Below are 14833 nucleotides of genomic sequence, written 5' to 3' on the forward strand. Positions count from 1 at the left end.
CCCCTGGCGGGAGGAGGCCGCGCCGGGGGCGAGGGGCGCAAGATGGCGGCGGGAAGAAAGGTGCAGAAAACCACGAGCGTTAAATGCTTAGCAGCCAAACACATTTATTAGTCTTTTTCTTTTTTTTCTTTTTTTTTTTTTTCCAGGAACCCAAAAATATTTTGTAGTTATAATGTAAGCAACTGAGTTGCACATAATACAATCATATCTTTCAAAAAATAAAAATAAAATAAAAACAAAAAAAAGCTGTTTAAAAGCCCAAAAAAAACCTTCAGAAAACTTATATAAGTATTACACCATCTCTCAGTTTCAATGAAATGACGACGACTTAATTCCTTATTACTCTTAACTTGTCACACTCCAATAAAACATCACCCTTGTGTTTTTCTTTTTTTTTTTTCCTTTTTTTTTTTTTTCTCTAAATCCAGCATGAGAAATACAGTACCTGCTATGGCAAAAATACACATAAAATGCAACATTTCAGCTTATTTGTACATTAGTAGAGTTTAAACATTTTATTGTTGGTTTTTTTTTTCTTTTTAAGTGAACCAGTGATTTTAAGTACCACTATACTAAAAGTAAAATAAAAATATAGAAAAGGAGGAGAAGGGGGGCACAGCCAGCCATACGAGAGCACCTTCTAAAGTGCTGAGTTTCTGTGTCCATGGAAAACCCTTAGGAAGTTCAAACGCCTGCGAGGGTACGGGATGGAAATGAAGATGAAACCCAGGTATGCAAGACATTGTGTCATCTCCTCTACACTCCCCCCGTTTGTCCTGTATCTTTCTTTACTGCACACTAGAGAAGGAGGGGAGAAACCAGAGCTACGGTAAGAGTTTAGTGAAGGAAGCCATTTCAAGTATAAGAAAAAAAAAACAAAACACTTATAGGTAACTTGCAAATAGCATCAATATACACACAGCCACTGTTTTTATTATTACAATGTCTGCTTCTGGGGGACAGTGTTTCAGGCAAGAGGACTTTAGCTGTACCTTACTGTTACCTATTTATGTGCAAAGTAGAAAAGCTGCCTTTTCTAATCCAGCCATTTTGGACATCACTGATTTTCTGTTCTGCAACCTCCTCCCTCCGTTTGGTAAGGAGAGAGGGAGGCGGCATTATTTTAACAAGAAGACTAGATGAAATGAATCTATTTCTCCATTCCTCTTCCAGACACACCCTTCTCCCATTACTTGATCGCAATGAAGAGAAACTCATCAAACATCTGATGCCCACCATTAGCCAGTTTCCTGAACAGGTAGAAGGCATTTACCTTTGTAAACATAATCCCTTATGTTTGTGGAACTCGAAGCAGCATTTCGTTACCTCCATCCGAGCGGTGGAGATTAAAATAGATCAGAACGCTCCCCCGTCACTGCTTTTCCTCCTCCCCTTCCCTCCCTCCCCAGAAAGATTACATTTGGTTACTTTTGTTAGAAGGTGGGGGTTTTTTTTGGTTCTTTAGGGAAAACACTTAGCATTTAATTCAAAGTAAACATTACGGAATTACCATCAGCAGAGTCATACTGCTGTTTGTTCTGCTTTCTAGATGAGAAAGAAAAAGCACTGTGCATCAGATATTCCACATGTTTCGGACAGGATGCGGCAGAAATCCAAGATACGTATGTGTGTACATCCTACGGGAGCACACGCATCATTTCGGCTTCTTTCTCTGCAGAACCACTGTACACGCTTCACCTCGAGTACTGGCAGAAATGGAGGGTGGCATACGGCAACCGGGGAGAGATGTTCCTAAGGCCACGGGGAGCAATGCGGGACAGAGAGGACCAGGGAGTGTCAAATAGGAAGGTTTCAGGTACAGAAACCATATTCTTGATAGTTCAAAGGCCAAATTCCAAAAGGCATGGGCTCACATGCACATCCCTGAGACGCACATCCAAGAAAGAAGGAACAGCGACCATGTGATTGGAGAGGGGAGAAAGTAGCAGAGGTTCCCTGACAGCCGTGGGACTTACCCAACGAAGACCTCTTCCCCCACCACCCTCCCAGAGACGTTCTGGGGGGGCTGTAAGGCATGTACACAAGCAGCATCTACTATCGTTCCCTCTGTTCCTATGTTTTATTGGCAGGTGATGGCTTCTGTGTGTCGTGGACAAGAAGAGACACTGCATTTGAAGTGTGACTGGTAACACACTGAAATTAATTCAGGGAAGGAAACAGAAAGCTACTCTGCCCTTCAACCCTGGAGCAGCAGCATAAAGTGGCAAGGTTCTTCATATGACAGTCCCCTCTCTGGAAGTACACACCACCGCCTCCCCTTCCTGATGGCAGGAAAAGACGAGTCCACTTGAAGGATGACATTACCAAAAATGCTATTTAAAGGCAGGGAAAGTACACAAACTGATTCCGATTTGGTGATCTGGTGAAAGAAGCAGCAAGCTCAAAGTACTTCAATCAAGCCTGAAGCTTATCTAAAAGTACAACTAGAGACATGCAACCTGCAGCAACACTGGCATATCTATGTAAGGAAGAGCAGAAGGGAACTGGCATAAAAAGACAGAGGAGGAGTATGAGTAACTGAATCTCCATCAACTTCTGTTATTTAGGATCCGAGTGTCTGATGGCTTTAATCATTTAAAAAAAATAAAAAAAGAGGTTATCTCCCTCCACACAAGCAAACAAGGTAAAAAGAAAAAGTGATCTTGCTGTAATAACCTCATAATACTTCTATCATGCTTTTTATCTTTAAAGCACTTTACAAACATTTACTAGTTGATCCTCACAAAACCCCTGTGAGGTAGGTAAGTATTATTATCACCCCCCCTGCTTTACAGATGAAAAAAAAACAAAGGCAAAGAAAGTTAAATGACTTGCCCAAGGCAAGGGAAGAGTAAGGGCCAACGTAAAAATTCAGGAGTTCCAGGCTTCTGGTCCTGTGCTCAAAACCACTAGTTCAAACATCTTTTTAGAAAGGAGGTAAGAGATGGAAATAAAAGCCCATTAAGTTCAGAAGAAAAGGTAAGATTTAAAAGGTTACATCAGAAGGGGAAATATACCACGAGGTATTTTTGTAAGCAAGTTTAAACTTCAGATTTTTCTTTTTTTCTCCTTTTTTGTAAAGGCAATCTGACAGAGTGGAACCCTGATAAGATCACATCTGCAAGGCAGGCACAGATGCGAGAGTGATCAAGTCTATTACTTATTACAGTACTGTGAACGTCAACAAAAATAAAACTGCTGCATGAAAACACTGAATACAGGCAGGATAATCTCTCAGTTTATGATATTACATCTAAGATAATGCCAAGGATAATGCAGGTACCATGGTACACCATGGACAAAGGAAAAAGTCAAGTCAAAGGGTCCCTATTAAGATGACAAAGAGGGCAGTGAGATCTATGTTTTTCTGAGGAGACTGCTCCTGGAAGCTCAGCAAGCTTCAAGGAACACACATAATTCACAATGACTGCGTTTTAGAGATGTGAGGAAGTGAATCCTTTTTTATGACCATTATGATACCACCTTATAGTAAAAAAAGGATAATTTCTTTTAAAGTGGGCCCTGTCTACACATCAGTCTACATTCCCTAAAATTTCGCACACTGCCAACATTAATGCTAACTCACTGTCAGCAACATCAGACAACAAAGCACTGGTAGCTGCTGATGTTGAAAAAATGCAGTCCTCATAGCCGTGCTTTGATCAGCACTAGAAAGTTAAGTACCACCTCCACCATCTTCTCCATAGCTGTGCTGTCACTGTATGAGCTGTGCCAGAAACAGCAACAAAGAAAATTCTAGGGAGAAGAAAGTGTAGACATCAAGGACCAGCTGTGTTCCAGTTCTCCTGGAAGAGCACAAGGACTGCTGTAATGGAAAACAAGGAGTAAATCCAAAAAAGACAGCGCCTGTGGCACTGTGTTTCCTGAGCTTGACACGGGCCAGAACACAGGAGGTGGTAGATCGTTTCCCAGGTAGAGCTGGCGTCCCACTCACCCTATTGGCCCTGGGTTAACACTGCACGGCTAGAATTCACAATCCTGCGCAAGGTTTAGAGCCGATTCAGTTTTGCGGTCAACACTGGTTTTGCAAATCTCTGCCCAGTTACCTATTGGCCAACTGCTGAAAAAGAGAGGTTCTTATCAACTCCTTTTTATTTCTAAGTCATCACCCTCCCACTTCCCCAAAAGATAATGGATATACCATGGACACAGAAACTCCTAAACAGTTTAGCAAAGCTATCTTTGTCCCCTACACCCCCTTTGCAGAATGCATAGTTTACAATTCACTTACAAAATAAAGAAGCAATGCTGACCACATATGGGACCTTTTTTTTGAAAAAAGAACAAACAACCTCTTCTTAAGTTCAGTATCAAAATTCACATTTGCATAATAATACATTTCAAGGCCATTAGAGAGGAATGAGAGCGAAGCAAAGAAAACTGCAGAGTCTCTCCTCTCTTTGTCTTCCTGAATAGAGCTGAGGGATCCCACTTGAGTTTCTTTTCAGGGTGGGAATTACGAAGGGCTACAGCGACAGCTCTTGATCTTGTACACCTCATGTTTTGGGTGGGACGAAGAGGTGAATTATTAGAAAAAAAACAAATGGAAGGAGACACTGCAGATTCCCATGTTTAGCTACAAACAGCTTCGAAGAAACAAAAAATTACTTCAGATTTTTTTTCCTTTTAAACACTTCTACCTCACCATTTCAAAAACTCTTTTTTTTTTCTTCTTGTGTAATACCCTGTTCATTTAAATGGCAACGTTAAGTGTGCTGGAAGTTGAAGGGTTGAAAAAAAATAAATTTTCCTGTTTCTCTTATCAGGACACGGACAGAGAGGGTAAAAGTGTGCCTGCACCCACTATTTAACAGAAGCTACAAAACATCATCTTCTCTACATGTATAAATTTGTCTCAAACATCACTGTGTTTCAATTCTCCAGTGCTTACAAAAAATAAAGCCACACGCACTCACACTCATGCACACAAACGTAAAGAGAAGCCACATAATACATATACAAACTCAACCTGCAACGGCAGACTAGCCTAAAACTATTAACAGCTTCTGTGCATCACGACATCCCTTCGCACCCCCCACCCCGATCTCTACCACATATGAATACGTATTGTGCAGTGTAGAGACCAGCCCAAAGATGCTGCTTGTCAAAAGGGACCAGTAGGCTGCAATCTCCACGTCTGACCTCTTGAAAGAATAAATTGACCATTGTCTCTCCTCCAGCCCAGTGGTCTCCTCAATTAGACAGTCACTATACTCACAAAGGCACATTCATAAATACCACATTTAACTTACTGCTTGTAAAAACATAGAAGGAGGAAAACGTTAAGCGCTTAGACCCCAACCCATCCCTACTGACCCAGCAAGAAGTATCACAATAACGTATCACTTGGTGAGACCTTACTCTACCTTTAGAAGGTACATATTAAAGAAGTCTTCCAACACCTCTTTTTAAAATTTTTTTTTGCATAAATGAATGCTTTTTTTTGTTTTTGGCTTACATATTTTGGAATACAGCACACTCACTATAAAGCTCTGTTGTAAGGCTACCCCCTAAAGTAAGGCTGTTCTACCTTGGCTTGCATTTTCACTTCATTTTGCTTCTTCTCCACACGTTCCCAAAACAAAACAAAAAAACCCACACAGCGCCTTATATAGAAAGGGTAAGCCATATCTGGCAGGGAGAGGGAGGGGAAAGAAAGCACATAATATCATAACCATGTCACTAAAATAGCTATTCTAACAAGCTGTGCAACCTGCTCTTACTGCTCAACAGTAAATGATGAAGAGAACGTTCACTTACGGTTGTGTTTCATCTGAAACAGGAGAAGCTTCCACTTTGTCTCAATTAAAAAAACCAAACAGGTTAAAAAAAAAAAAAAAAAGAGGAAGTTAGTTCTGCGAATGCAACAACACACACTAATACCCAAGAGGAGGCATTTAGTGCTCAAGGAAACATTTCTTGCTAAGCACTGCCTCCTTGTATTGCGCATCCATGCGAACTTCTCCAGTCTCTTCTCTTCCCCTCTGCCCACCACAGTCAAGAATGTTTGCTGCAAAAATACTCAATGCTGGCTGGCACAATGCATCCTTCCCCCCCTTTTTTTTTCTCTTCCCCTGGAGTGCTCTGTATTCATTTACAGAAAGGCTGTCAGAGTCAAGTCAAAAGAACTCCCTTTCTCACTACAAAGTTAACAGGAGCCCTAACACTGCTGAATGTCACCAGTCCCAACTGTCACACATACAGGGCGAAAATGGCTCTTTGCAGAGGGCACTTGATTTGCTAGAAGCTTGCTTAGATAGCACAGGATTCTGGGAGACTTTTAGGGAAAAACCTTCCTGCATAGCTCGATGAAAAGCAACACGCACGCAAACCGTGGATGCAAACGGACGCTGTCTGCTGCGTGCCACAGATGAAGCTGCATCTATCTTGGCCTGACAATAGTTTTAAAAATAGGCTCCAAACCATCAGGAGCTGTGGCGCTTTTTGTAGCACAGATGAAACCTTAAATCACTTTTCATATAAGGATTAGAAGCTATAGTTACTACATCACAAAGTTTAAAGTCTCACATAACACCACAAAATAGAGAGCTATATTTTAAACAGGACCCTGACTCATTTTAACAGCAATGTAGACAGACCCTTGAATTCTACTGTAGACAAAGCTCTGCTTGGCGAGTCATTACAAAATGGACCTGTTTCCTATTACCTACTGCAGGGGAACTTTGGTAAAATTCAGCAACACTGGTATTTACAGTGATGGGACACTTACGCAAAACATTGTGAGGGACATGAACTAGCAAGGCTGCTAAAAATCTCCAGTTAGGCTCCTGTCATTTAGCCCAACCAAAAACTCTGCTCCAGCGTAATTTTTGCTTTATGTCTTAGGTTTGGATGTGAATTCAGGACAACAGGGAAAACCGACTCTGTCTACATAAGGGAATTTTACATATTTCTCCCCATCACTGTTAACATCCTTCTGCCGCACATGGAAGCCTACTACTGGAGGTGAAGGAAGAGAGTTGGGTTTTAGACATCTGTATTTTGATCACCACGGGAATGACTGATATGATCTAACAGTGTCAGTTCCTAACATTGCAAAATAGTAGAAAATAAACTACAGAACGGAAATGGTATTTTGTGCAAAATCGATTTAGACAAACTAACAGATTCTGCATATGTTGTTTCAGACTCAGGACCAAAGTTGCACTTCAACAGCATTTGTTTGGTTTTTTTGTTTTTGTTTTGTTTTTTTTTTAAGAATTCATTTCAACTTAGTTTTCTTGGCATTACTTTCCTGCCCACAAATACATGCATGCATATTTACAATTAAGAAAGCTGCTTCTGCTAGGGGAACCTTACCTCTTTAGAGAGAAAAAACTACCTTTTACTCAATCAGGACTCATACCCTGAGATGCTAACCATCCACCACAAAACCAGCATTTCAACCCACTTGAGAAACCTGGATACTAAAGTCATATGATTTACAGTGTATGTGATATATGCAACACAGATACTTGCTGCATTGGAAATACAACAGGTCCTCATCTGCTACCTCCGCCCTGATCCAGCTAAGGCTTGCTTACACAAAGAGCCCTTATCTGAGCAGTACTCACTCATTTAAGGTCAGTGGGACTAATTCATGTGAGGATCACTTCTGATTTCCTGCATCAGATTTGGCCAAATTTGGGTATCTCAGATACACAAACAGTACTCCTCTTAAAGTCAACAGGAAAACAATATGCACAAACAACAACAGCAGCCTAACAGGTATATGTAATAAAGAATGAAGCAAAAAAACCAACCAACCAAAAAACCCCCACCCCTATAGTACTGTTTGGATGCACTACTAAGACACAGTGGAAGATGTGGCAGCATTTTTAAGAAGAAAGAATAGGGGAAAAGTTTTAAGGAAGAAATGTTTAGAAATCTCATGGCCAAAAAAAAAAAAAAAGGCCAACTTAATATAAAGGTTCAATTGTTATTTAATCTTTGAGGTGGTTATCCCAGCCGCTTTGTTGAAAACATCCTGTTTATATTGCAGAGGAAAAACACACTTGGCTTAATATTCTTGCTCATTACACAAGCCACTTAACATGAATCAAAATAAAAAACTTGTAAGAAAAACCTGACACCCTGTGATTGGAAGAAAACCCCAAACCAACAAAAAAAACCACCCTCAAGATTGCTGGGCAAGTGTCCAGGTAAAAGCGTAAAAACACTGGGAAAAGATGGCAAGTCTTCCAAAATACATGGTACTAAAACTGCTTTCCAAAGTAAATATCAGAGGTCTCAACACAGGTTTCTGAGCTGTACTCCCCCCCCCCCTTTTTTTTTTGCTTGCTAGACGTTGTTGTCACTGCTAAAATGAAATACTCAAATGGGGCAAAGAATTATCAAACCCATTGAAAAATTCTCAACTTGATACACACTGCAGAGTGGGGTAAGCAAAGTGGCTGGCAACAAATGGACACTGCTAACATGTTTGTTTGTTTGTTTTTTACGGATTAAGCACTGAAGGATTCAACACCAGGAAAAAACCAGGAATGCCGAAACCACCTGTAAAGTATGTATATGTTTAAACTGTATAACCTGGAGAACTAAAACCAAGAACAAAATGATAGAAGAGTTCTGTTTGTCACTTGAGAAAGTAAAAAGTGTTTTTCAGTGAAAGATGTTACATTTGATTTTTCTCTGGAAAGAGATGCCCATTGTCTATTCCAAGCTCTAGTTTCTGCAGCCTCTCTTCCCTACCTTCTTTGTCAATATGTTTAAACAAGATGCTACCGCTGATTCCCTCCCCGGAACAGTTTTGTAAAGCCCCAGAAGTACCCTAACATCAATTTCCACTGACTTTTCGCGGCTGTGAGCTCAAATAGCAGCAGAATATTTACAACGTTACACGATGGTTGTCCCCGGAAGATGAGTCTGGTTAGCGCAGTGCTCAGAAATTGCTTGCAATGGTTAGGAGTGCCATGACTAAGCCATACCAGCAACATCATCATTAGCTACGTGTGATTTGGAGAGGAACAGAACTGTCAACGGCAGTTGGAAAGCAGTAAGATTAATGTCACTTTAACAATTTAGGAAAACTATCACCAAGGAGACAGTTACTAACATTTGCAGGCCTGCACGTTTAGAGAAAGGAGGAGCAGGCTGTTACACTGCTGTAGTACAACAGGTTTGGACCCAGCAGACCGCAGATGCTCCAGACCACTGCCCCTTCAGCAGTCAGGCACAACCCGCTTCCAAGTGGCTGTCAAGTTCCTGGGCTCTTTTTGACTAAATTCTACGATTTCCTCTCTTTTGGGACACTGCCGATTTCATAAAACACAGCCTCTGGCGAAGCACTTAGAAATTACCTCTGTAAAATAAAAAAATAAAATCCCAAACTCCCTAAATAAACCCTCCTTCTACTGGCCCATGAAAAAATTTTTTTTTCCTAAAGCGCATTATTATTATTATTGATGCATTATTTTCAACACACACGTATACACTCAGATGTACACGCAGCGCAATGTGAAAACACTGGGCAACTGATATGAAAAGGACAGGAATTTGGCATCTGATTTTTTTTTTTCTTTAGATAATAAAAAGTTCTCTCAACTATTGTTATGTAACTCATTGCACATTACGCAGCATGCTCTTTTTCCTTAAGAACAGGTACATCTATGTCCATGAAGCGGCTGTACTGCCTCACTTTGCCTCCTCTTCCCTCCCTTCCCCTACCGTAGGGCATGTGGGTGCATGTAAAAAGGCACTAGCGCGGTTTTTGTGGTTTGAGCCTAGCCGTTTCAGGCAGAGTAAGCCCCTGACCCTTAGAGCTGGGAGACAGTAGTTGGCCGTCCCAACACTGAACTCTGAAGTTCAAGACTCTAAGCCCTGACAGCCAGCAGCAATAGGGTGAACAGAAGAGTTTAACAGATATTTTCCTCATATAAAGTAGAACAGAAAGACTGGGAGGTGGGGTGGGTGAAGAAAAGCAAGCAGCAAATCTCCAAGTGGGGAATAAATTGACCAAAGAGCTGAAAACAGGAAAGTTGATTTCTAATGTACATTTTACTGGAGTTTTTCCATATTCTCTCCTTTTTCTGTACTGAAAAAGGCAGGATAATAAACCTGCTTCATTATTGGGTATTCTGTCAGCACTGGTTTTCATTAGCACTACTTAGAAGTGGTTTAAAGAAGCACCATCATTTATTTCCTGCTAGTCATTCTAACTGAGGACTCTTTCAGTTAAACTATACTGCATTTTAATTAGGTTTATAGTTTCACTTTGCTTTTAAAAAGGTGCTTGGAAGAATATTTACGTTTCATTTCAATCGAGAGGGAACAAAGTGATAGATTTCCATTCACACACTTCTCTTCTCCATGCAACTGCACACATGTCTGCATGAGTAACAAAGCACTATAAATGATAACCCCTCTTCTCCCACAACTTGTTCAACATTACAATGAATTTCTGTTGCTGATATTGAGAAGTTTTCTTACTGTATTTTAATTTATACAGTCTTTATAATTCTTGATCCCCCGCTTGACAGTAACATTTGGAGATTTTTTCTTTTTTTCTTTTTCTTTTTATTTTTTTTTTTTTTAGCATTTTTATTTTAAAGTAAAAACTTTCAAACATTTTGAAGATTCAGGAACTTGTAAAAGTTTATCAACAAGAAACAGCCATCTATCTAGGATAAGATAAGGTTAAATAAACCATCTTCAAAAAACTGGCTTCCTACCCTAGAATTCCTGAGAATGCTTGCAAATTTAAAGCAGGAAAATAAAATGTTAAAATAAAAACAAAAACACTGTTAAATGCTCCCAGAGTTAGTCTTCATCTAAAATATATATATGCACTTTTTGGTCTTTTTTTTTTGTACGTTTTAATTTTTTTCCCTTTAAGCTTACAATGGAAGAACAATTTAGCTTTTCTTTTTAAATATTTCAAATCCCTCATTATGTCTTGTAAACAAGAGGGGCTCTAGCACCCGGCTTTCACCGTAGTATCGCAATGAACTCAACTAGCCCAAAGTGCAGGAAAAGGGACCTTAGGGCAGGTTGGGAGAGAGAAGTGAGGGTGGAACACAGCAATGAACCAGCACGTATAGCAATTCATGTGACGGAACAGATACTGCCTTACTCGGGCCAAAGGTGCTTCACTAGGAAGTACTGCTGGCACAGGACTGTGAAGAACCTGCTCTGCGTGTCCGAGCACAGCTGGTCTTCGAGCAGAGACTAGCAGAAACAAAGCTTTATGGATGTGTGCATGCGAGGGGCACTAGCTAGCAGGAGCTGGAAGAGAGCGTTTTGTTTCTTTGTGCACGGTGGGATGGACGAAGGAGGAGACATGATAGAAAAGTATATTCAGAAGGGGCCAGAGTATGCTGCACACTCCAGTTTACTAAACAAATACAAACCTACTCATACTTTTTGTCACATAACACTTTGCATACAAATCTACAGGCATGTGTATATGCAGCATTTCCCTCAGTCAGTTTTCCTTGTGACATTGGGTTTACATAGAAAGGGCGAATTAAAAAAAGCCACGCAAATCCCTAGCCCTTCCCTCCCACCCCCAGCACACACACACACGCACACAAACGCATGCCCCTACATTACTTGAATCTGCTTTTGCTTCTCCCCACCCAACCCATGGTTAGAGTTAAATGTATTAGACATTGCCATATCCTTCAATGAGAATGCTGAAGAGACGAGACTCCCATATTGTCCCCCCCCAGGTCATAAAGCCCGAGCACTGCTCCCGCTGAGGGCTGGAATGGACAGGTATGTGCTGGTACAGAATGTCGGCACTTTACAGACAGTATAACAGCTAGACAACACCACATGGAAGTCCTAGCACTTATGGAAAAAGTACCGGCATCTCTCTTCCCTCTTCTCCCGGCCCCACCCCCCCAAAAGACTTCCCGCTTCGTGTCAAGGGATGTTCCTTCAGGTCTGCTACAACTCTTTTCACAACAACAGGTCTTAAAAGTTTTGTTCCCAGCGCACACATGCACGCACACACTGGCTATCACTGTGGATATTAGGTCACCCCTATCCTGCCCAGATTACTACTACACTGATGCTAAAAAAACCCCAAACCTTTCCTTAAATACAGAAATTAAAAAGCAACAGTACAGAGAAAGTAAAAACAAAAAACAAAAAGGTGCAATACTTTTAAAAAAAAAAGTCTTTGCTAGTTATATACCTCCCTAAGCAAAACCACGTACACAGGAAAAAACACAACACAGAGAAACAAAAGGAAACGTTTGAAGTACACACTGGTTTAAGAACATTCGTAAGTAAACGTTTCTGTCAGTGATGGTCTGGCGCTGTAATACACCAAGGCCTGGCACAGGTAACGCTCACCATGAAGGACGCAGAAAGGAGTTCGCTGCATGTGCTTTCAGGAGATGAGGCAGACCGGCCAGCAATTTGCTGACACGATTTTGTTTTTTGTCAGTTTTAATACAAGCAGTAAATCAATCAAAAGGCTAATTTGGTTGGGCTGGACTTTCAAGCTTTTGATGGATTCTTCAAGAATGAGTATGGGTGCCTATTTAGGTTTGGGGGAGAAAGGAAACACTCGTTTTTAAAAAGGTACTGAAGCTTGCGAGAGACTGAATAAGAACATTTGTCTTAGTCGCACAAAAAATGGCAATGTCTTCTTTCCTCCTCTTTTCCCCTCGTTGGAAGAAAAAAATGGCTTGCATTATATAACAAACATTCTAGGGTTCACTCAGTACAAAACCCCCACATGCAGACATAAATAAATAAATACACTGCTACTCAAAAGACAACATTGGCTCCCCTCTCACCAAATCCTTTGGATATGGCAGTGTTCTGCTCTACCACAGGGTTAGAACAAGGGCTAGGAAGCAACTACCCACTCAATATGATCTGCAGACTTGAGATAGCACCCTGCTAAAATGAATTTAAAAAAACCTACTGACAATTTTAATCCAGCCCAACTGGATTCTGCTTCAGCCACAGGGACTCCACCATGCCTGTCTTGTTTTCAGAATCAAGACATGCAGATGGCCAGCCAGCCCGTAGACCATCAGCAATGCAGCGTTTCAAGATTATATAGAGAGAGAAAAAAATGCACACACACGAACATGTGCACACACACTCACACAGAAACAAGCACACGTGGGCAGTTACATGTGCCAGAACACACTGGTACTTATCAACCAGCCAATCACAAAGTGTTGGTTTTTTTGTTTTGTTTTGTTGGTTTTTTTTCTGTTTTGTTTTTTTTTGTGGGTTTTTTATTTTTTTAAATTTTTTTTTAGTTATTTTTTTGTTTTTAAAGTGAGGCTCCGTCAAGTCTTCCCCTCCCCCCAACCCCTTTTTTCATTTGAACCCCTCCCCTACCCCAGCCCAACATGGTAGACCTAAGGACGGAAACACACCCAGTGCAAACAAAGTTAAAAAGCTATTTTTTCAGTATATATGTTTCTTAGCAACAACTTCCGTATAACATGAAAAAGTGAAAAACTAGAAACTAATTTTTTTAATTTTTTGTGTTTAAATTTAAATGGTATGTGTACTTGCTTCACATTGTCTTTCTAAGTTGGCGTTCATGATTCAAGTATTTCAAGAGTGATATGTTCTCTTTTTGGATTCATATTCCAAACGAAAAAACTGAAGTTATATAAGGGAGGCAACTATGTGCTCAGACAGTCTGTCAATGACCCACCTTTTTTTCTCTCTCCCGTTTTCTTTTTTCCTTTTATAAATGTATTTATTGCAAGTTGAAAAAAACAAAAAGGTCAAGTTAGTGCTGCTGCTGTTCCAAAAAAGGTCACGAGGTCAGAGTTGAAAGTTCTAAGTTCAGATTGAATCCGACCCTCCTCCCAGAAGGTCTCCAGGTAGTAAGGGAGCAGGGCTGCCCATTCTGTGTGGATCCTCTACACTCGGGACCCCCCACAAGCTTGAAGAATAGTTTGGGGGCCCCCACAACGAAGCGCCAGTGAGATCACCCCCACTGCTGCCGCCGCCACCACCACTGCTCCACTGCCCAAGCCCTGTTGACCCACCAAAGAGATTCAAAGCAGGTCCAACTGGGTCGGTCTGGTTCTGTCCCGTCTCCAGGGATTGCCAGCCTGCCGTGGGTGCACTTGGGGTTGCTGCAGGTGTAGGGGGCTGAGCTTGTGCCAGAAAGCGACTAACCTCTTCATCTGTGGCAAACTCAGCCAGGATGGTAGTGTTTCCCAACACACACCTAAAAGACAAGAGATACGGAAAGAAAAAAAATTCTAACTAGAGCCAGAAGTTAAGGGCAAGGATTTCAGAAGGCATGGAAACAACACTCTTACGTGCCCAAACCAAAAGGAGCTTGCCACAATTGAGCGAGCACAGAAAACTTTAGCTGTTCTCAACAGTGAAACTGACTCAAAACACAAGAACTTCCATTTTATAAGGGGGGAAAAAAAACCCCAAACCAACCAACCAAACCCCTCCTCTCAACATCCAGTTGTTATGCCTGCAACAAAATCTTTCTAAGTTTAGACTAAGGTCCTGAACATAAACACCAAGAGCAATAAAAGTGCCTTTACAGGGTAGCTAAAAAGGTAAATGCACGCATGCCACCTTTCAAACAAAACAGAGGAAGAACAGGGTAAAAGCCTGTGAAATTCAGGATAAAATTAGTATAGTTCAAAAGTTTTCACTCAGTTTAAGGGCTTACACCATGCCACCCCCCCAAGATTTTTGTCTCAAAACCTCTCACATTTTCAAAACATACCAGAGCGACAGTCAGTTCTAAAAAGCTTAAGAACAGGAAACCTAAGATCTGCAGCTTTTCAAGTAAGCTGTTTCAGGTGTATCTCGAAACTATAGCAGATTCCTGCACATT

General features: G+C 41.0%; 1 protein-coding gene across 24 annotated transcripts in view; it reads right to left on the reverse strand.

The window, feature by feature from the left end:
• Nucleotides 1–79: 79 nt before the first annotated feature.
• TNRC6B (trinucleotide repeat containing adaptor 6B) overlaps nt 80–14833 on the reverse strand; it is a 148986-nt gene continuing 134232 nt past the window's right edge. For all 24 annotated transcript variants that reach the window (XM_075050851.1, XM_075050839.1, XM_075050840.1 and 21 more), the window contains one exon: nt 80–14200. In XM_075050851.1, the coding sequence (XP_074906952.1) occupies nt 13810–14200 (391 nt within the window). In that variant the 3' untranslated portion in view covers nt 80–13809. The remainder of the gene's footprint in view (nt 14201–14833) is intronic.

Source organism: Buteo buteo, chromosome 19 (genome assembly GCF_964188355.1).
Source record: "Buteo buteo chromosome 19, bButBut1.hap1.1, whole genome shotgun sequence".
Lineage (NCBI taxonomy): Eukaryota > Metazoa > Chordata > Aves > Accipitriformes > Accipitridae > Buteo > Buteo buteo.